Below are 23,468 nucleotides of genomic sequence, written 5' to 3'. Positions count from 1 at the left end.
TGAAAATTCAATTAGTTATACCAGAATGTAACTGATCATCCTTCCAACCAATTTGAGACCACGCCAGTAAGAATTTTATCAAGGAAATTAATACTTTTATTTAAAAAAGGCACTTATATATTTCAAATAAATGCTGTTTGTGTGAACTTTGCATTCAAACAACCCTGAAAACAATATCATGGTTTCCATAAAAATATTAAGCGGAATTACATTTTTCAACCTTAGTGCTCAAGAAATATTTCTTATTATCAAATCAGTATATTAGAATGATTTCTTAAGCTTTGGATAAAAGCATATGCTAAATGATCGAACGTAGAGTGTAAACGTGGATCATTTGACACTGAAGGCTGGAGTAAAGGCTGAAACAACCGCAAAGTTTTGTACACTCCCAAACAAGCATACAAAACCAAAGACAAAAACAAACTGTATTCCAGGCCTACTGATGTGTTCAGCCAGTCTGAAATTTTCAGGGGCCCTTTGTTACCAATTATCTATTCTACTGTATGGCAAAATAAAAATGCAGCATCTATATGCACTCATAATAAACATCCACAAGATGGCAGCATTGATTAATCATTCATATCTGTTCGTTAACCATCATACTTCACAGAACTAAAACTTTTAAGGTATGCTCTTTGTAAGGTATGCTCTTTGCATCATTACTCCAGTCTTCAGTGCCACATGATCCTTCAAAGATCATTCTAACATGCTGATTTGCTGCTCAAGAAACATTTATTATTAGTAGTAGTCAGTAACATTATAAATGCCGTTACTGTCAATTTTGATTAGTTTATTGACTTCTTTCTGAATAATGTCTTATAAAAAAAATGTAAATAGTGTATTTAACAACATTAATGTGTCATGCTTGTCAAGTATAAGCTTCCTACATAGTAGCCTAATAAGATATCAGTTCACTTTGCCTGCTCTAAAAATGGTCCACCCCATCCCTGGCCCAGAAACCTAATCAGGGGACTGTCTTTTAATAGCTTTGGTTGGTCCTACCGGCATTGCATTACTTCACATTCACTACACAAAAAGCCAAGGGAACCTCTGCACCCAGTGTCATGGCCGGAGAGGGGATCACTATTTCCCACTGGATAGCAAGCCCAGTGCGCTACCAGGAGCACTTCAAAACCAGGAATCTGACTGAATGCACTGAAGATCATCGACTGTTTGCACTCCCAGGACCTCAATGTCTGCCGGTGAAAATGGACACTGAAGGGGGCCAAACAGACAGTGAGGACGAGGATTCAGGAGAGCCATTATTTCAAGTCCTGCTGGACGTGACTCAGTTTAAACCAGAAGACATCCTCATACAGGTCTTGGAGGGGTGGCTGCTGATCAGAGGTCGGCACGGGGTGAGGATGGACGAGCATGGGTTCGTGTCTCGAAGTTTCACCAGACAGTATCAACTGCCTGACCGTCACCTCCAGGCAGGGGACCTCAAAGCCATGCTGTGCCATGATGGGATACTAGTGGTGGAGACCAAGGACCGATGGTGGCCAGCGTGTGATTAGGACAACACAGTGAATTAACACTATTCATCAGGACATTATCAAACTTGGGCTGTGTTAGTTGAACATTTTTGTTGTGATCAGTTATCCGGTAAAGCGATCACATTCTTTGCTTTTGTATGACAGTTTCGCTTTGTTTTGCATGCCCAAAGATGTTTAATGTTCAGCTTGATTTCCTGCATAATGCTTAGTGTCAAAATACTGTTAAAAACTGCTATATATATAGCTATATATATATATATATATATATATATATATATATATATATATATATATATATATATATATATATATATATATATTCTTTAATCAAAGAAGACTATATATATATATATATATATATATATATATATTCTTTAATCAAAGAAGACTATATATATATATATATATATATGAAGAGTTCAGATGCAAAAGCCTCTAAATGCCATCTGAAATTTTCATCTAAAATTAGGATTTTTATCAGGCTCCTATATTTATGTTCAGTTATTTCACTTTAATAGTCTGACAAAGGACCTGCACATTGCCATTAAAGTAAAATGACTCAACCTAAGCATAGGAGCTTGATAAAAATCCTAATTTTAGATGCAAATTTCAGATGGCATTTAGAGGCTTTTGCATCTGAACTCTTCATATATTCTTTAATCAAAGAAGATTATATGCTTCATGTCTGTGTCATACTGCATTTTAATCGCACAGATATAAATTAATGTAGATGACAAAAAGTCTTGCATAGTTGCATATGAAAGAGATTTGTCCGATGTCCGAATCATGATAATTCTACTTTTGAATCGGCTCTTTCAATGAATCTATTTTGGCAATCTATCTTTGCGTGTTGATAGAGCATCTGAAGCAGAGATTAGAAATAAAATGTATTTGTGTTTCTCTTAATTTTAATAAAACTGGTAAAATGTTTTGTTTAAAATATACAGAGAGCTTTGCTAATGAAAATAAATGTTCGCGCTTTTTCAAATACAGGTGCAGGTGTTGCATTAGCCTACCTGACCATTTCATTTTAATTTACCACACTGACGTTTGTACTTTAGATACAATTAAAGAATAAGGAAGGATTAAATTACAAAACTCACCACGATCGCCTTCGTGCAGAATATCAACGGTTGGCACATGCAGAAGTTGATCACAGAAAATAGCAATGTTTACTGGGAAATGTGTTTGATTTGGTTTCATAAATAAATAAAAAAATGGAACGAAATAAATACGATATTAATCCTTCAGCAACATTTTTTTTAAATCTGTCAGAAATTTTTTTTTATGATTTGTTTTTTTTTTACTTTGTTTCGGACAGTCTGAAATGTAGGTGATGATTTGGAGTGAATGGAGGATTTGACTATGGATTAAAATGTTCAATTAATATCTGAATAAAATGTTATGCATATTAAACATGTACTTGAAACATGTCTACAACGTCATTGTATGACAATGTTGTCAATTCACATACAAACCAGAGCTGGTTTTAATCATTTGCAAAACGATTTAATCCCAGAGATTAAGTTTTGTATTGTTTAATGTAATGCAAATCACAAATGTTTCTAAATGACACTATTTTTTGAGCTGAATCATTGCTGGGACGCATAGAGGGAAAGTGTAATGAACATAAATATGACTACACGTGGTTCAGGGCATTTAATTTGGATAATTTAATATTGTGCCATAATGGCGTGTTTTGTTGCAAATTAATCATTAAAACAGTTCATTGTAAAGAACTGTTCAAAAGAACCGATTCTCGAAATCAGATTTGATTCGTGCTTCCTGGTAATTAGCCCCGCCCTCGACTCCCGGCTGCTCGAGCTCGGCGTTGTTCAGGGAGGAGACTGCGAGAGTGCGCTGCTGTCGGCGTGGGACGGGTGCACAGCAACGCTGCTCTGGAAGGTAAACTCCTCAGATGAAGAAATGACCACAGTTCTGAGGTTTTTAAGCACGACAGCCATTTGATTGTCAGATTATCGTATGACCATTGTGAAGAGGACGCTGGAGTTTTTGGACTTACGGTTCCCTCAACAGAAGCGCAAGTTGTTGACAGTATTGCAGGTCAGCGAGCGAGCGAGCGAGTGAGTGAGTTTGGCTTGTATTTAGTAAGCTGATACACTAACCTTTAACGCTTTAAATTCATCGCAGCTTAGAGAGATGGCTTTGCGAGCAAGAGCTCTGTATGACTTTAATTCAGAAAACCCAGGAGAGATATCGATGAAAGAGCACGAGATTGTAACTCTGTACAGCGAGCAGGACATTGAGGGCTGGCTGGAGGGGACGAACAGCAGAGGGGAGAGAGGGCTCCTGCCTGCGTCCTACGTCGAGTTTTTGAGTAATGACACCGTCTCGTCTGTTAACCACAACTCTCGATATTCCAACATTCCCGCTGGTGGTTTTGACTTGGGAAATCAGACTCAAGAGAGCTACAACACTGCACCAGCCTACCCTGCACTACCTCAGCAGCAACAACATTCAGGGACTCCAGCCAGTGATGATGATTGGGACGATGACTGGGACGATCACTCGTCTGTCGCTGATGAACCAGGGGTTGTTGGTGGAGTGTATAGGAATTATGAAGGAAACAGACCCTCTACCTACAGCATCTCCACCTCCTCCATCCCTAGAGGTGCACAACAAGCCAAAAGTTCAGCCACGGTCAGCAGAAATCTGAACAGGTTCTCCACTTTTGTGAAGTCGGGAGGTGAGGCGTTCGTGCTGGGGGAAGCGGCCGGCTTTGTGAAGGATGGGGATAAAATCTGCGTGGTGATGGGTCAGTACGGTCCGGAGTGGCAGGAGAACCCGTACCCATTCGCTTGCACTATCGATGACCCCACCAAGCAGACGAAATTCAAAGGCATGAAAAGTTACATTTCCTACAAGCTGACGCCGACCCACACGCAGAACCAGGTCAACAGAAGATATAAGCATTTCGATTGGCTCTACGACAGATTGGTGGAGAAGTTTCCTGTCATTTCAGTGCCTCACATCCCTGAAAAACAAGCCACCGGTCGCTTCGAAGAAGACTTCATTTCGAAAAGGAGAAGAGGGCTGATATGGTGGATGAATCATATGACCAGCCACCCTGTACTAGCCCGGTGTGATGTTTTCCAGCACTTCCTCATCTGCTCCAGCACGGATGAAAAGGCTTGGAAGCAAGGGAAGAGAAAAGCAGAGAAGGACGAGATGGTCGGTGCTAACTTCTTCCTCACCATCAGCACTCCAGCAGCCCCTCTTGACCTGCAAGACGTCGAAAGCAGGATTGACGGATTCAAGGCCTTCACCAAGAAAATGGACGACAGTGTAATCCAAGTCAATGCCACACTCAACGAGTTCGCCAGGAAGCAGATAGCCGGGTTTAAGAAAGAGTATCAGAAAGTGGGACAGTCTTTTAAGTGTCTAAGTCAAGCGTTCGAGATCGACCAGCAGTCGTACTCGGTCGGTTTAAACCAAGCAATTGCGTACACGGCGGAAGCCTACGATGCTATTGGAGACTACTTTGTGGAGCAGCCTAAACAAGATGTGGACCCAGTGATGGATTTGTTAGCCCTGTACCAAGGACACCTTGCCAACTACCCAGATATCATCCATGTACAGAAAGGTACGCATCTGCTTGTTTATTTGTATAATCATTATAGAAATATGCATGAAACTGTGTTTAGCCTGAGTTCAGTGGGTATGAAAGACCTGCTCTCAGAATTGTTTGCTTTGCTTGACTGATTAGTTTGCATTGAAGTGCCACTGATGAGTTCACTCCCTGCCATCCTGGTTTGGTCCGCCTGCTGAGTCACATGAGCTTTAGCTGTCGCTGACGTGCTTTGTGTTTTTTCTGTGGTAAATCAGCCACGTACAATGACAGACTGAAACTACTGACATACTGCATTGTTCAAGAAAGGTTGACAGGGGAGTTTCAGTACACATGCAATCATTCAGTGAATGGCATTGATTTGAGCAATGGATGTTATTGTGACACATTTCTGACCATTTATAATCATGTCATATTACAAAACAGAAGCATTTTATTTCAAATCCAAAACATGGAGGAATGCTTCGTTTTTATCTGAAATCATGATGCTCCTGAATACAAATAAGGCCCTCTGAGGGTGCAGATGTGTAAAAATCACATCTTCGGGGGTTTGATTACCTCCTTGAATATTTACGACATTTGTATTAGCATTTGCAGATGCTAATACAATCTCAAAGCTAGAGTTCATACATGCAGTCTGAGATCATTATTTAGATAGACTTCCCCTTCTGGCTCAGTCATTTTTAAGATGGAGCGAAATGAAACGGCCTGGCAAAAATTCAGATCTATTACAAGAAACATTTATTGTCGCAAGCTCATGAGCCCAGAGGAAAGACTTCTTTATGAACTTACTAAAAAAGAATATATAAAGGGGAAAAAACTGTATACCATTCAAAAGTGTTGGGGTCAGTAAGACCTTTTTCATTTTTATTTTTTAAGAAAGTCAATACTTTCTTCAGCAAGGATGCATTAATATTAATTGTAATATTAATATTTATTATTAAACATATTTGATGATATAGTGTTTACATACTGATTTTCTGTATTTTTTAATAGAGGGTATGACTTGAATTATAGGAAACCTTGAATTTTACAAGCCGTTTGAACAGCCACCGTTTATGGAGCAACTTGTTGTAACCACAAATGAACAAATAGCGTGCATTTGTCAAAGCCCACAGAGATGTCTATGAGCCACAGGGTAAAGGTATGCATTGATTTGTCTATCTCCTTGTGGGAATGTAGTGAATGTTTTGAGCTTGCTGTTCACAAAAGCTTTAAGAAGTGGACTAAATTTAGCTAGATGTATTTTTATGAGTTTTAAACGTGCAAACCAGATGTTTAATGCAGTACAGACAGGTGCCGTAGACACCACTGTCACCCTTTCGTGACTGCACAATGCTTTGGAAAAAATAGAAATGCTGTGTTGTACTTCCAGCAGAGAGGTCTCAGTCTGTGACACATTCTAGCACTGAGGTCACCTACAGCTGGCTGGAGCCCATATGCCAAAGTCATACATGGGCATTTGCCAAAAGGTGTATTGTATTTTTAGCAAATTCTTAATGTCATTGTCACCATATAAAGTTAGAATGGAAGAAACAGCCTTATTATAGATGAATGCTGTGAGAAATGACACCTTTTCTTCATTGCATCTGTGGTTTAACCCACTATTTCACAGTTACTATAGCTTGAGCAAACATCTTCAGGTCTTTAAGAAACAATCTCCCAGACTGTGAATTAGTTAGTAGAAAACTATGAGCAAACCTGTCATCTTTCCATCACCTCTGTGTCAATAAAACATATAATAACTCCCCAGGCATTCAGTTATCTTTCAGAAGTAATAATGATCATTCGGCTCTGATTTCTAGTTATATCTAGTTATATCTATTGTCATTTGCCATCTGTTTAGCCACTCACATGCTGTCACCCTTTTACTACATCTCAAGGCACCTCAAAAATAATGCTCAAAATACTATTAATAACTATACTATAACATACCTCGGTAAACAAAAGATAAAGGCTTCTGATTAGTGTAACCCAATATAATCCTTTTGCAGTTGTTTTATAAGATTATCCAATTTCAAGGCAGTCACAATGTCCATCTGGATAAATGATAGGGCTGTTTTTATCATTTGTTTTTTTATAAAATGAACATGAGCACAGCATGTATTGATTTGTCACTATAGAGCCTCCATTAGCAATGGAATTAAAGGTCATTATTGAACATACTGATGCTGATATTAAATGGAATCCTTTTTTCCATTGCTTCTCTTTGATGTGCAGTGAAATATGTGGTTCTTTTGAAAATGAGAGGAAATAATGATTCAGATGTGATGTCATTAATATTATAGCTGGGGAAGTTAGCATTGTGCATTGACCCTCAACCAGCCACTGCAAGGCTAGCTACAACCTTTTTTATGTTTGACTAATATCCAGTGTTCAGTATCTTTAAAAATTAAGTTGCATGATTATTGTAGGTGTTTGTCTAAAGCATTGTGAAAGAAGCACATATTCACACGTCTAATTTGGCCTGTCCAACGAGTCACACATTCCTCAGATACATTTCTGTAAACTGAAAATTATCTACCCACCCTTTTTGTTTGTTGAACACTAAAGGACAAATTTTTTTTTACACTCCATAATTTCATAATGAGCATGATTCAAAAAATAAATGGCTTTTTAAATTGTGTTTTTCTATACAGTGTTCCCAGCCAACTGAATTCACACACTCTCATTAATGTTTGCCTATGTAATCAGGACATCTTCAATCAATGCTGTATCTGTGTGCTATGCATGTCTTCATATCAGCCCACCACCTCCCCAGCACCACCTGCCTAGATCTTCTATGCAGATCTTCCTCTCAAGTTGCTCTGCAGCAGAAGCAGATCTAGTCCTCCAAGACCAAGACCTATTTTAAAATGTAATTTAAAATACTTTAGTGGCAAAACTTAATTTTCTGCAGCCACAAATATACTGGTTAGGTGCTCAATAAATATTTATTAGTAGTAGCAGTATATATTGAATACAATGGTGCTGCTCAATATTTTGGGGGAATAGAATATATTTTAAATTATTTTACCGATTGTTTTTTTTAATGTAAAAAGTCTGTCTATACTGTCACTTTTCAGATTAATTCATTATTGCTAAATAAAAATATCTTCTTTAGTGTTTAACTGAAGAAAGAAAATAATACAGGGTTAGAAACGACATGAGTGTGAGTAACTGATTACAAAATATTAATATTGGGGTAAATGATCACATTAATCCAATAACCATGAGAGAAAGTACATAATTGCTACTTTAAGCCTTCACTGTCACTGCTGTTTGTCAGGGAAGATAATGATTAGAGTCATAAGTTTCAGCCACCAGAAGAGAGATCAGCTTCTGAAATGGGCTGAAAGCTCAAATTCATTGGTCTCAATTCTGGCAAATGTCTTGTATTTCACAGATGATGACTTTTGTATTATCCTTAATGCCCATGAATCTTATGGTGCAGTTCCAAAGCAAATTGGACTGTCAATAACCTCACGTTTGCCAGTGATCTGCTTTTGCCTTCTCATTTGTTTGGAAAGCCAAATAATTTATCTGTTTGTCAGACTGGAATATATAATCCGCCACCTGTGTTATCATCCGACCAAAGTCCCATGGCAAATGTCATGATCCAGATCTGGGTAATATGGTCCGGGAATCAGTGCAGGACTTGTTCTCTGGTTCCAGTTCAACGGCAGGACTGTGTTGTGTAATAGCACACATTACGTAATGCCTGAAGTGGTTCTGCAGCAGCAGGCTTTATAGTAGCTCAGTCGAGCACAGCTTCCCACGTGTGTCTCCTCCTTTCTCAGACCATTTTCATATATCTGGCTAGTGCTGCAACCCTGTATTAGCTCTAATGTTTGATATTCCATCTACTAAATGCTGTTTTCATACATGATGGCAATAAATAGTTCAACAGAAGCTTTAACTGAGGGAAAAGAACATGTTTTGGTGGCTTGAATGATTTGTAATTGTAATTGATTTATACCTGTATCCTATTTTTAGTACTAATATTAACTGAGGTGTGCTTGTTGTATAATCTGTAAGATATCGGATAAGTAGTGATATATCGGTCGACAACTAGTCATAAGGCCCGTTCACACCAAGCACAATAACTATAAAGATATAATTCTAAAAATCTTTCTCAATATTAAAGAATAGCATAGTTCACACCAAAACTATTACAGTAACAATACAGGGGAACGATATCGTTATGATCACTTTCAAAAAAAAAAATTCCCCCAGCTGATGAACAATAAAACACATGACAGACAATCAGAATCCACCCTACTGTAAGGAGCTGGAGAATTTAAAGCAGCATTTGCATGTGCACTTAGAAGAAACAGACAATATTGTTTGCTGGTGTGGACACAAATATAGTTATCTTTATAGTTATCGTTTTTGGTGTGACCATTCACTTCAGGCTTTAGTCAGCTGATATTGGAAAAAAATTGTCACACGTATTTCGGCGGTAAAGCTGGTTTCCTGATTACCACAGAGCCGTAGATATATCGCAATATCGCGTTCATTATCGAATGCAATTCATCTGCGATCATGAACGTGATATTGTGTAGCTCGTAGTTTATTAAATGGCGCTCCATTTGAAAGCAGATGATGGAGATTTAGCTGTAATCAGGGAAACGGCTTTACTGACGAAATGCGTGTGACAATCGCATGCAATATATCGCACATCCCTAACTAGTTGTATGAAGTGTTGCTGTCTTTCATCTTTGACCCACATCTTTTCTTCCTTAAATGTATTTGTCTTCCTCTTGTGTGCTCTTTTGAACTGCATTCGTGACAGTCAGTATTAAGTGTGTGTATAGCGTGTGTATAGTTCTTATCACCCAACGTCTGAAAGTTATATATATTTTTTTATTTATGATTAAAAAACCATACTTAAGTAATGTGTAATACAATATTGGCAATCACAGACATTAGCATTCGGAGTTCGGACTGGATTAGCTTTCTCAGAGGACTGCTGAGTTTGCTGAAAAACAGTAGGTGGTTTGCTCTGGAATTCTAACAGAAGTTGTGTGAGAAAAACACAGACTTGCCAGATTCGGAAAGCAAGTCTGTGAAACACCGATTTCTCTAACGTCCCCCTGGAAAATAGTCCCGTCCGAATAGGGCTTGTGTGTGTGTGTGTGTGTGTTTGAGGAATTTCAGGGATCTAGGTTACACTGAAGTGAAGGCTTCTTTGCCAGAAGGCAGATTGTGTGGAGTTTGGGGGATGGGATGTTTGGGAATGTTTTGCTTGTTTCTCCTCACTGAGGAGGGAAGTCAGGCCATCTGTGCTCAATACTTCACTGATACATATACCGCTTTCAATTATATCATGAGATTTCATCACAAAACTTAATCATCTTTAAGGTAATACCAAGTTACCTTCAAAATTCCCATTCCAAGTTTTATCTGTCAAATGTAAAATAATTGCTACTACATTTAGCAGTAAATTGTAAGTACGGTCACTTACGGTCACTCTGCATCGACTGGATTAGTCGTCTCTTTCTTAGAAGTCGCTGTCTCTATATTGTAATGCACTTTTTATAGTTTCGTTTCACTTTCCATTCATTTGTAAACTCACATTTTTGTTTTTATGTTCGATTTTTATTCCATTCCCAAAGACGAACACAATACACAATATTGTTCAAAAGTTTGCGGTTGGTAAGATTTTTTTTTATGTTTTGAAAGAAGTCTCTTTACCAAGATCCATTATTATTTACCAAGATCCACTCATGTTGTCCATATTTCTTTTTATGCCGTTTTACAGTGTTATGCATCATAATACAGTATTTAACGTGTTTAAATACAACAAATCAATACAGAAAAATATATAAAGTTAAAAGTTGTATAAATATATATATAAATATATATATATATATATAACTATCCTACTGACCCCAGACTTCTGAACAGTGGTGTACACTGATGGTCTACTCAATTGTATTTGTTATTCCCACCAGCATATCAACACTCAAAGAACCAGTATCGGTTCTTCCTTCCAGTCAGGCCTTCTTCTCTTTCCTTATAAGTTGGGAGATTGTGTTCGATGACTATGACTGTTATTATGTCAAGCGTGACACTCTATAGTTCATTCTCATTTCCTGTCATTGTAATGTGTGCTAGGCTGGGAAAAGTGATGTCTTTGACATTCACTTATAGTCTCAGATGTTTTATTACGGTCGGTACCGTAGTCTTTGTAATAGTTGTTTTGAGCATTTTGCCATATATTGTTATTTTATGTGTACATTAGCATATTGTGATTAGTTAGTCATAACAAAACATTTTTGTAAAATGAAATTTGCAACTTCCATTGCTGAACTAGTTTCACATCTCTTGCATCACTCTGCAGGCTCTTTCCTTTCACATAATAAAATAAATATAGTATTATAGTACATTATTATATACGCTAGTGATAAACACTACTCTGTTTTCTTCTTTTTATTTAGACTGCACTTTCACAAGTGTTTTTTCCCCCTTCTAAGTAATGTCCACTAAACAAGGGCAGCTGATAATGCACAAATGCTTCCAGTCTGGTACAATCTAGCTGTTTTCTGAACAGGAAAATCTGTGATTTCTTTTTATTTTTACTTATTTTTTCCAGCATTTCACATAACTTCTATGGTCTGTGAATTTGCAAGACTCTTTTGCCGTGATGGCAGGGCTGGATACAGCTGACACGTTTCTCATTACTCATTCACTTTACTTCCTCTTGTAGACAAAAGATCTAGAACAAAAGATATTAGACCAGCCTTCATTTCAAACATACAGTACATTCAGAAGCACCAGCTGAAGTGAAATCAAAATGTGTCTTCATTTCCCAAGCAATGATTCAAGTGGACAATCAGTAAAAAAAAAAGAAGAAACTAGTAACAAGCAATAAGACAAATAAAAAGATTAGAACATAGATATGAAATTAGATAGACAGCACTTTAGGGTTTTTCAGGCAGGTCTCTTCACGTAACTTGATGTGCTCTTATACTTCCCCACACTTTGAAATCCCCTGGTCTAAAGTATGGAAAATATGCCAACTGTTTTGTTACAAAAAAATTGATAAATATCTCATAAAGGTGACATCCTGGTCATGCCATATTGCGCTTAACAAAACATGATTTGCATCAGCCACATTCATGGCAGAAGTACAGACGAGTTGAACCTGTTGAGCCATTTGTCATAACTTCCCTCTTGAGTCTGAGTCAATATTGAGTCTCATCCTGGTTCCGCTCTCTTCGCAGGTGCTCTGACGAAGGTGAAGGAGAGCCAGAAGCACGTAGAGGAAGGGAAGATGGAGATCCAGCAGGCAGACGGGATCAGGGAACGCTGCAACATCATCTCTTTCGCCACGCTGGCTGAGATCCAGCACTTCCATCAGACTCGAGTGCGGGACTTCAAGTCCCAGATGCAACATTACCTACAGCAGCAGATCGCCTTCTTCCAGAAGGTCACAGGCAAGCTGGAGGAGGCGCTGCAGAAGTATGACGATGCCTAAGTGAACACTGTTCAGATTAGACTGACAGCAGGCCAGAATTAGCCAGCCCTTAGCAATATACAACAAAACCGAGAGTCTAATATTTATGAAATCTATCCCCATACAATGAATGTCCGTTATGAGGAACTGGAGATTTTGGGGCATGTATATGGTGAGATGGCGATGGTAATAGTCTAGTTTGGACTGTTTTCCACTGTGAAACTGATGCTGAAGACCGAGAGCATGGAATGCCTTCGATCCTGCTACTAATGTCATTTAATTTAAAGGTGTTCTTCACACAGATAAATGAGATGTTGATATGACTCGGGGAGCTTGTGTGGCTCCTCACTGACACCTTTTAAACACTTTGGACCTTTTTAGCAGTTCTTAGGTCTTTATAGATCTTTTAGAGCCGCTGTCGTCACTGTTGTGCCTTTCAATCTCATCTCGTTGGTATTTTTATAACTGCTTAAAAAGGACTATATATTATTCTTATGCTGAGGTTTGTTTTATACGGTTGGATTTTATTAGTTTATACAAATTTCCCTCCTGCTTAAAATGGCAGGACGAAGGAGTAGCTAGCTCATGTTTGGAGACAAGCGTGGGAGTAGCTAGACACAATGCCCTATAATTTGGTACCCTGTACCCTATGATGTTTAGTTTCCAATGCAAAACAGAATGTGCATTTGAGGGAAAACAATAGTCACCGTCAGATCACCTGTCGTCACTTTGAAACAATTGAGCAGGAACCTAAAAAATGTTTAAACATGATATAAACAGGAAGCACAGCTCTCAGGATAACAAGAGTTCATTTTGGACACTTCAGCCTACCATTTTTTCAAATAATGAGAGATTACTGAAAACTAATGGTCTCAAAGTGCTCAGAGAATCCAGTTTATTTTCTTCTGGAGATTTTTACTTCCGCTGGTTTATTCAGTGTATATAACCAATATTGACACAGTTTCAGTGCAAACATGAGTTTTGAGCCCAAGGAAGGGGGAATCTTCTTTACTGGTGTTTATGCATGAAAATATGTTTTCACGTTGTACATGATGATGATAATAATAATAAGAGACACTTGTGATTGTTAATTAGCATCAGCAATAAAGGACATTCTCAACACTGATCACTTTTAATCCTGTGTACCATAACAAACACCTGTTACAATATTTCTACATTATTTTATCTTATCAGATATAAACATTTCATGGACTTCCAAACAGTGACTACTTTTAAAAATAGTTAAAAATTTAAGAAAAATTTTAATTATATAATTAAAATATTATACATTCTTTTAATTCTTATGTTCTCATATTTTTATATTATTATTTATTTCATTTTATATTATGATTATACAGGCTGAATTTAGGAAAATATAAAGAAATATTAACACTTTGGGTATATAAGAAATATATTAAAAATAAAATATAATGTAGAATTAAAAAAAAAAAAATCCAAAGGAATACTGGACATTTATTTACCATCTACTGCCTACTTATGTTATTGCAGTAACAATAAATGTGGTGATTGCTGTGAGTTAAGAGGGATTTTTCTGTTGGTGGTGTGGTAATGAGAGAAGTGCTCACTGTGAATAGTGACAAATGGCTTTTTCAAGGCCAAGCCGTGGGAACGCAGTCTGTTTGCCAGATCTGCCTGCTCTTCTAGTTTGCCCTGACACAGCCTCTTTCCTCAGCACTGGCTGTCAACACTGAAGCGCACTCCGCTTTCAGAGGGACGGGTCTGCTGGAGCTGTGACAAGGAAGCCTCTTAATGCTAGCTATGGGTTATCCTGTCTCAATTTACGTGAGGTTTTTGAGATTTCTTTGATAAAATGGGCACATCTTTCCAAAACATCAGTCCTGAGCTAGTCCAGACACATGAAACATCCTGCTTTGCTTTATTTTACAATACTATGTTTTGAGCTTATCAAAAACAACGATATGATGGGCAGTATTGATAAAGTTCATGTCCCCAGTGTGGTCATTTAATGTGATTTTACCTTTTTCTGCCATGGGTTTTAATCATTTTCTTTCTGGTCCAAACTCATAAACCATTTCAAATAATGTCTTGCTTATTTCCTGTTTAGACCACATCACTCAGCTCTGCTCGGTGTAAGCGTGTCTGTGGTGTAATTGCACTTGAATGTGACTATGCTGTTAAAGTTGTGCACACCAGTCAGATCACACGTCTAGTGTCACATTAAAAATGCACACATTGAGCACTTGCCGCAGTGCAAGGCATGCACCCCTGTGGGTGCCAAAATGCTAAACGCTGGCTTTAAGTGGTTCCACAGGAAATGCATTCCAGATGTTTGCAACTGCAGGAACACAAGTTCGCTGATGGGGGGTTGATAAAGCAATATATGGTATCAGTAGATTTCAAAAATACCACGTTCACTTTAAATTCGATCTAATGTTTGTTTTTATTATTATTCTAGAACCTCTGTGTTAAGGTCATCTGTAATGCTCGTGATAAGTGAGTTTTCAGTTTTCAGCCAGTTTGTAACAATTAAATGAAGCCCTGAGATTCTTTCACCCTCTTGAGGAATACCACGAGCCAAAATGAAAACCTATCTGAAAACCTCCCTAATAACTGAAGAACATTACAGTCAGTGCTGCTTGTCCTTATATCTCGTAGAAGCTCACTCAGTAAATCTTTTTATCTAGCTGATCCTGGACCCTATTTAAGAAACACATGCAGTGACTGCAGTTCCTTGTTATATGGCTGATATGTTTATCATATTACCTCGAAGACATATTAGCTCGGAGGTTGGCCTGACTGCAGAAAAACAACTGTGTAATTATATATATAATATTTTTTTAAGTAAGTTTTTGCTTTTATAGAGTGTTAAAGAGCCAGTAAGATGAAAATTCTAAGCTTCCTATCACTGTTTATAAGTCCTGTACATTAGGTTTAAATTTATCCAAGGTTAAAAAACATTGTCATTTTGTCAAAATATCATTTTTAAATTACCTCAATTTTCAGAGATCCCCAAACGGTTCGCGCGAAATAGTTCAAAAGATTCAGTTTCCTTAAACCCCACCTTTCAGTAGCATACTGTGCTACGTGGTCACATTAGAAGGGAGACATGAAAAACAGACATCGCGTTGTTTTCATATGGATTACTGTACTTTATCACAGAATATCTGTTTTCGACAGCACTTGTTTAGTTTTAAAGTAGACATGTCAAGCTTTCTATAGATATCTCTCTCATGTCTCTTCGTTGAGTATTCACGGAGTTACACTTCATTTTAATGACGTGTTTGTACATGACCATCAGCACAAACAAAGGCTGCAGACAGCACACATACTGATAAGACGCTAGGGAGAAAACAGACACATAACTTCATAATCATACTTCGCGTTGTGATTTGGAGATGCTCGTTGTTCTAAATAAAGTTGGTAATGAACCATCTTTTATGGCCAAACGCTTTGAAAATCCTGCTGTACTCACTGAGATTAGAAAAGCAGCAATCAGTTAAATGTTGTGAACACAACAAAAGGGATTTGTTGTACTGCTCTGGTATTGTGGTGAAAATGAATTTTAGCCATTGGTTCTTCTGATCTTCATTCTTTGGCAGTGAAAATAAAACAAACTGTCTCCTCGACATGATGCTATCACACCAACCCATAGACAGTAAAAGAAATGGACACAGCGACCACATTGGAACTCAATTGAGACAAGTGAAGCCCATTTTTAGCGTTTTTTAGCACTTCCGTTTCTGACGCGCAGACTCAAACAAAGCTTGATGTCGTCAGCAACCTGTCTGACAGATGTTAATCTTCCAAGTGGCTGTGCGTGCAAACTGCCATCGTTAATCTTGCAGAGACGGCGAGCTTGAGCGGGGAGTTCTTTGGCGTGAGTGAGCAGGAGTAAGTATTCTGATTAATTATTTTGTATAGTATTTTAAAATGTAACGCCAGTACGCCATATTAAGTTAATTGCCTGCGAGCTTCTCCTCCTGTCTGTACGGTAATGCGACAGAGAGTCAAGTGGTTATGACGCAATCGTTAGCCTATTTTTTATATAAACTGTTTATACGGGGCCATAATGTAACATAGAAGGTAATGGAGCCCTTTATACATTGTCGTGTATCTTTAGAAATAAGTCATGGACAAACGGAGTCTTTAAACGCCTCAGATGTAAAGTTATTCGCTGTCAAAGTGACGCCAAAATGAATGGGAGTCAATGGGAATGCTAACGCAAGTGAAGTTCTGCTAAAAGATGGCAGCCCCCACTCGACTTCAACTTCTGGTCGAGTTCCTTGCCGCCTGCACCAACCAGAGCGTCTGTCTGTGTGGGGGGGGGGGGCAGGTCAGAGTTCAGTTTCTCTCAAGATGGTAGGCGGAGATTATTATGCAAAGTGTACCTAGTGACATACATAGTGATGGGCAAAAGATTTGAAATCTATAACGACTCGTTACAGTGATTCAGAGTCGACTCCTTACTTTAGAAGCCAATAACTTTATAAATCGTGTACTTTTTGGTTTAATTACTTTGCACATTGTTTACACTGATGGACAACTATCATACACTGTAATACAGGTAATTTTTGATTTCCCTTCTGTGTGGCTCTTTAATGGGAAAATACAGCCAGCACATTTTATATATATATATATATATGTATGTATGTATGTATGTATGTATGTATAGTATAAAGCAAAATACTCAGGTGAGATTAAAAAGAATACTGCCATTCAGATATTCTGGGCTTGATATTAATGTTTTTTTTAAAAAACATCTCATATTTTCAGCAATACAGTAATAACATTAATAATGTAAAATATTATTTTTTATTATTGAAATATTACCATCTATTTGAATATCATTTAAAATGTAGTTTTTTTTCCTGTCTAAAGCTGGATTTTCAGCAGCCATTACTCCAGTCTTCAGTATTGCATGATTCAGAAATCATAAAAACAAAATACTTAAAAAATTTAATTCATACATTTTGGATTAGATTTGGTAAAAAAAGCAAAAAAGCAACAACAGTAGTTACATGTGTATTGCAGGTCATTAAATTAATCAAAATAACATGCATTTTCCACTATAGATTATTCTGATAAGTGCTGATGATCTTTATGAGTTCAGTGACATGTAGCAAAATTTATTGCATGCAGTGCTCCATTTTCCCAGCATACCTGCGCAGTGCCAGGAACTTGCTGTCTGAGCTTCTGTTTCCAATCACAGGGCTTTGATGTGCACTTAACCTGCTGAGGGCATGAGCCTACAGGATGGACATTACTGGAAACCCCCAGAAAACCACTCCACACCAGACAGCTGCATGTGTGACTGCACATTTCAGTGTTTGGAGTTCATATCCTTGGTTTTTGACCATAAAAATTCCCAGCAAGCCATATCATGGTCTGATTAGATTTTTGTGTCATTAGAAAATAAGCTGTTTTGCATCCAATGAGGAACTAGTATTCGCAGGAACATACTCATTACAACCCACACAGGTCATATTTTGTTTTCCACTGAAGAAAGTAAGTGAGTAAATGATTACAGTATTCATTATTTTTGTGGTAAAATATCCCTTTAAGAACAAGACAAAAAGGATTTTGTTACTTCTGACATTAAAAACTGCATGCTTGCCTGTGATTCATTAGAAAATAATATTTATCACTCAAAAAATGAAGAAAAACGCTGAAGCAAGTCACAAGGCTCTGACAGAGCTGCACCATGTGAACTTTCATCATATTGTCTCTGCTGTGAATCATACATCTATCAAATGTGTTTAGCCCACTTCCTGTGCGTTTTAAATAAATTCTGTCAGTCCGGGCAAATGAGTCTAAACTATGGTGGCCAAGAGATCTCAATGCGCTGCAACTTCAGAAAACACATGCAAATAGAAAAAACACCAGCAAATTAAGAACCTTCATCAGTATGACAGATGTATGTTTGTATTGATTACCATTTGTATACACATGGTTGTACAAATACCACGGTTTAACAAAGGTAAGTGTTGTAAATCCATAGATAACATAAGGAGCCTAACCATTTTTTAAATAAATGTATTTATTAATGAATTAAATTAAATAGTAAAACCATAAGGCTAATTTTTGTAAGGGAAGTTGTAAAGTAAGCTAGCCAGCTTATATGTTTTCACAGTTACAATATGCTAATTTTGTATTTTGCCATAGGCTGTAGGTCAATAATAAGAAATGAAGAAAGAAGAAGAATTAAAGAAGTATGATCAGGATGTTAAAATAAACAAAAATCTCACCTTTCATAGCAAACATTGTCATGTTTGTCACTTTGCAGTTCCCTTAAACATTTCTGTTTGTGCCTATTTGCAGCGTGTTTCTTTATTGTCTTGTGTTGTGAGCATGCAGTGCGTTTCTGTTTTTGCAACCTGTTTCTTTATTTGCTTCCGTTGTGAGCATTTGCAGCGAGTGTGTTGTCCAACTGATTTAGATGTTTTCTTATTTTGCAGCTGTTTTTTCTATTTGCAGCCATTGAGCTCTCTTGGCCACCGTACATTAATATAGACCCAGGAATAAGTATCTGTTCCATACCAGACCAAAAATATCTATAAAAAATACAGACGATTCAACTATAGACCTGTCCACTCTCAAGTCAATTAGAAACACAATACATTACCTGGGTTTGTTTATTTTATTTTATATGTTGTTTACACAAACATTAAAAAAAGAATCTAACAATTTAAAAAAACATGTATAATTTTTTTTTTAATTCCTCAGTACTCTGAAATAATGTTTACTTATTTTCAATTTAAAAAAAAAGGTTTTCTTTGACATTTCTAATTTTGTTTCTCTTCAGGTTTGCACATCTAACAGTATTGTAATAGTGGCTAAAAATACTCAAATAATAGAAAAACCAAGTGTTAAAATTTATATTTTCCAAATAATATTTATAATTATTTCATTTATCACAGTATAAATAGGTCTTCAAGCATTAAAATATTTTGATGCCTATATTACAGGAAGAGGTCCCTCACAAGATTTCTGAACCTGGCAGAAAGGTCTGGAATGTGGGAGCAGTGGGCATTCTTCACTGCTGTGTTGTTTTTATAGCCCCACACAGGAAGCCCTCTCTAGCCGGGCTTCATTCATGTCTGAAAAATGCTGACTGCTTCCTCCTCTCTCTGGCTGCTGGCCAAGAGCCCCGATCTCACACACACACACACACACACACACATTGATTTTAAAGTGTTGGCATAAATTCTAAACCCTGAATTCAGAAATTTAAAGTGTAAAAATGTCACCCTGATTCACCCTATTGCTTCCATCGACCTGTCAGAGAGCTGAATCTCTAGAAGAAACAAGAAACATTCATGTGTTTTCTCAAAGGCCTGTACGAAAATTGTGCAGACTTACTGTAAATGTATAAGGATGTTTTCAACTGTAAAGTGATCCTCACCAACAATTGTGAAATTCTATCTTCAAATGTTACATTTCACATTCATACAGACTCAGTTTACTAAGGCCCTGTTTGAGTATCAGTTTAGATTGTCAAGAACTGAGTTCAGAACATGCTCCACTCAGTCTAAGATGATTCAAGAGACCTGGCTTCCCCTTTGTACTTTATGAATTGGTGTTAATGTCATGTGAATGTGTTCACTGATTGACCGAACACTGGAAACCAAACAGAATTTACTGGATTCAGTTACCCTTTTAACTGGCAAATTAGAGACTTGGGATTCATTAGTGTTTTTGTTAACAAAAACAAGAAAAAAAATGGGATTTCATTCATTGAAATTATATAGAAATGTAAGATGAAATACTTAAAAAATATAAACAAAATAATAAAACAACTTTACAAATAAAATGATAAACTTGCATTAAAATGTCTTAATTCTGAACTCTATAAATACAATTATTTATAATATTATAAAAATAGCACTTAAATAACACTTCGTTCATGGGAAGTGAGAAAAACATATCGCAATAAAACACAGATTAATCTAATCTAAACTTCCCTTAAACACTCTTACTGGCATGATCCATCGCGCATGATATCAAATCTAATTAAGACTTCAGGGATCCAGAAGAGCGATTGCTCTGTTCTGAAAGGCTTTAAACTAATTATGTTTCCATCTCTTGGGTTTCTCCTTAACAAATCATACCTCAGGATGAGTCATGTAGCACCAGAGCCAATAAGTGCAAACATGCCCAGCTCATTTTCTTACAGTAATCTGGACTCATTTATAAAGCAATTAGCTCTACTACTATAGAAAAGGGAGTGAAAATCATTACAGATAATAGATAACGTGTTTCTACACAATGGGATTCATTAATAGGGATAGCCTTTTGTTCTTTTTGCCCAATCATGCAATATATAAAGAGATAATTTTACATAATTATAAAGCTATTGTACTGTCAAAACTTTTTCAACGGCATAATGAAGATAGTCCTCACGTTGATTTAGGTGTTGTTTTCTTTCATGCACGGACATTATACTGTCTGGACGTAATTAAATCACAGAATAAGCAGATAAGCCACTGTCAAGGCGACTTATCGGCCATTTTCTGATGCATATCAGTGTGAATCCTCCTAAAACCTATGTACTTACAGTGTGACGTCTGTAAGGTCAGCACATCGCAGGCACTCACTGGATTGTCACCATTGCATTGTTTTTAATGCAAACCAGTTTCAACAATAGGAAGCAATATCAGACTCATGATGCTTTTGACAAAGAATGTATTTTATTATTATATTTATTGCATTATTTTATATTATAATGATTCTTTTTATTAATATTAATGGTATCTATTTCTTTTTTATTCTTGCTTTTAATCACAAAATCACTTTTTGAGCAAATGAGCTGTTCGTTAAATGAACTGAGCAGCAGCGTGCATCTGGTTTAAAAAGCCAATTTTAGCGCCTACTAAATACAAGGAATGAAGTATCACAGCAATTCCATCCTCAGAGGCACCTCGCTGTTTTTAATCTCGGTGTGAGTTCTACTACCATCTAAAATGAGATAAACTCTAGATTGGGTAAGGTAAAAATACAAGCCACTACACCAGTCTAAACAAAGAAATTGCATGTGAAATAAGCTCTATATTTATTTATTTCATTTGATCACATTTGGCTAACCCAAGTAGAGCTGTCAGGAGTCAGGAAGGCTGGACTGCAGAACATGCTCCATTTATTGATAATAGAACTATTATCAGACAAATGGCTTGTAAATGAGGGAAAATATACAGTTTGGGAGCACAGAAATGTGTTCAGGTCCAATTTTTTTCTGGGTTTCAGGCATGGTCGGTGAAGAGGACACTAACTTGTCTAGCGCTGACCATCCCGAAGACGTCCCATGACTGCTGATATGCAACTTCACCCTCATCCACCTGTAATGATTCAGGTCACACGAGTTACTAATACATAAAACATGATCAAAACAACAAATTCCACCAAAACCCTCAGAAAAAATAAAAGTTTTGAAGTAGTGTTGCTTTCGTCAATGAAAATTATGACTAAATATCGTCATCAACGAACCTTTATCACGTGATGGAAATGAAACGAGAGGAGACGCAACGTAAATGCTGGTCATGTGACGATGTCTAGAATTAAATGTATAATGCACTATTGTTGATGAATAAAAACGAGACTAAATGTGGTTTACAAAATAAAAACAATGCTGAAATGTCTCTTCATTTTCGTTGACCAAAACGAGATGAAACAAAATATAACATTATTTTGTCTCGTTTATTCGCGATATTATCGTTATTTTGCAGTATTTCTGTTTCCTGTGTCTCACTTCAGGGGCTGCATCAGGTCACACTGCGCAGACACAAGCGACGTCACTTCCTGAAGCCCAACTCTCGGCATTATTTAGAAGATGACAACAAACAAAGTTAAGTCTGACATAGAGAAAGGGACCAATGTGTGTACTTCTAACATGTTTGGTTGGTAAAATAAATGTTGTTTATTCAAATCAGCGCATCATCTTGAGTCTATAAGGTAACAATAATATAATGAGATTACCTTGTTTGAAATGGCTTTGGCTAAAATACAATTTTAGTTTTGTCTATACTACTAGGTACTTATACTGTATTGACTGGGTTAAATAGAATTGCATTACTAAAAAGAGACTAAAATACTATTTTCACTGACTAAATATCATCAGTTTTCATAGACTAAAACTAGACGAAAATAGTCATGGATAATTCTGACTAAAATAAGATTAAACTGCTTTGACTTTTAGTTGACTGAAACTTGACTAAACTTTAAAAGAGTATGAACGTGACAAAAACTAAAATGACAGCTTCACACAAAGACTAGCCTAAAACTAAAATTAAAACAGGCCGCCAAAAACATCACTATTTTGAACGTGACAGTAAAAATATATTTCTTGATATGACACATTTAATTCTTATCATATCTCTCGTTCTACATATCATCATTGTGTCAATTCCTCTTTCGGCCGCTAACTAGGACATCTTTCAAACATGACAGGCTCTCAGATTATGCTCATAGTTAAAGGAAATGTATAATTCATTGCCCTGCACTCTGATATGCATGGCACTGACTCGGGAAAAAGAGGTTAGCAGCACTCACCCTTTGTTTTGTGAAGGATGAAATATCAGTTGTGGTCTTGTCTGCCTTCAAATTGACCAATTTTCCCATTTTTGGGGGACTGATCACAGTAAAATATACAGTTCTGTTTGAGATGCTGGTGTCATCATTGGTTAAAGCCTGAAGAATGTTGTTTGAAATCAAGGACAAGGAGCCTAGATGAGAAAAACACACCATAAGAATAGCTCTGAAAGCTAACAAAAGAACACATTGGTGTGGTACAGACTATACTCAAAACCACACCGTCTGGTGTATAGTAGCTCATGTGCTTTGAACATGAATGTTTAGCTTTTTTGTGGTGAGGTTTGATAGAAGTGCATCTGAACCAGAAATCACAACCAAAAATACATTTGCAAGCTATATTTACTTCAAACATGTAAAGACGGTGAAAGATTGAGGC

At 37.0% G+C, this 23,468-nt stretch overlaps 2 protein-coding genes across 2 annotated transcripts; both read left to right on the top strand.

Annotated features, from left to right (window-relative positions):
- The first annotated feature begins 972 nt into the window (after positions 1–972).
- Positions 973–1,725, top strand: hspb3 (heat shock protein, alpha-crystallin-related, b3). Its single transcript, XM_026242210.1, has one exon. It carries the CDS (start codon positions 1,065–1,067, stop codon positions 1,515–1,517), a length of 453 nt encoding a protein of 150 aa, XP_026097995.1. The 5' UTR covers positions 973–1,064; the 3' UTR covers positions 1,518–1,725.
- Positions 1,726–3,317: 1,592 nt separating this feature from the next.
- Positions 3,318–13,652, top strand: LOC113077898 (sorting nexin-18-like). The gene is made up of 3 exons (XM_026250164.1): positions 3,318–3,560; positions 3,648–5,100; positions 12,294–13,652. The coding sequence occupies exons 1-3, from the start codon at positions 3,480–3,482 to the stop codon at positions 12,545–12,547; spliced, it is 1,788 nt and encodes a 595-aa protein (XP_026105949.1). The 5' UTR covers positions 3,318–3,479; the 3' UTR covers positions 12,548–13,652.
- Positions 13,653–23,468: the final 9,816 nt, after the last annotated feature.

The sequence above is a fragment of the Carassius auratus genome, chromosome 5 (genome assembly GCF_003368295.1).
Source record: "Carassius auratus strain Wakin chromosome 5, ASM336829v1, whole genome shotgun sequence".
Taxonomy (NCBI): domain Eukaryota; kingdom Metazoa; phylum Chordata; class Actinopteri; order Cypriniformes; family Cyprinidae; genus Carassius; species Carassius auratus.
This window is presented reverse-complemented; position numbering and strand designations above follow the sequence as displayed.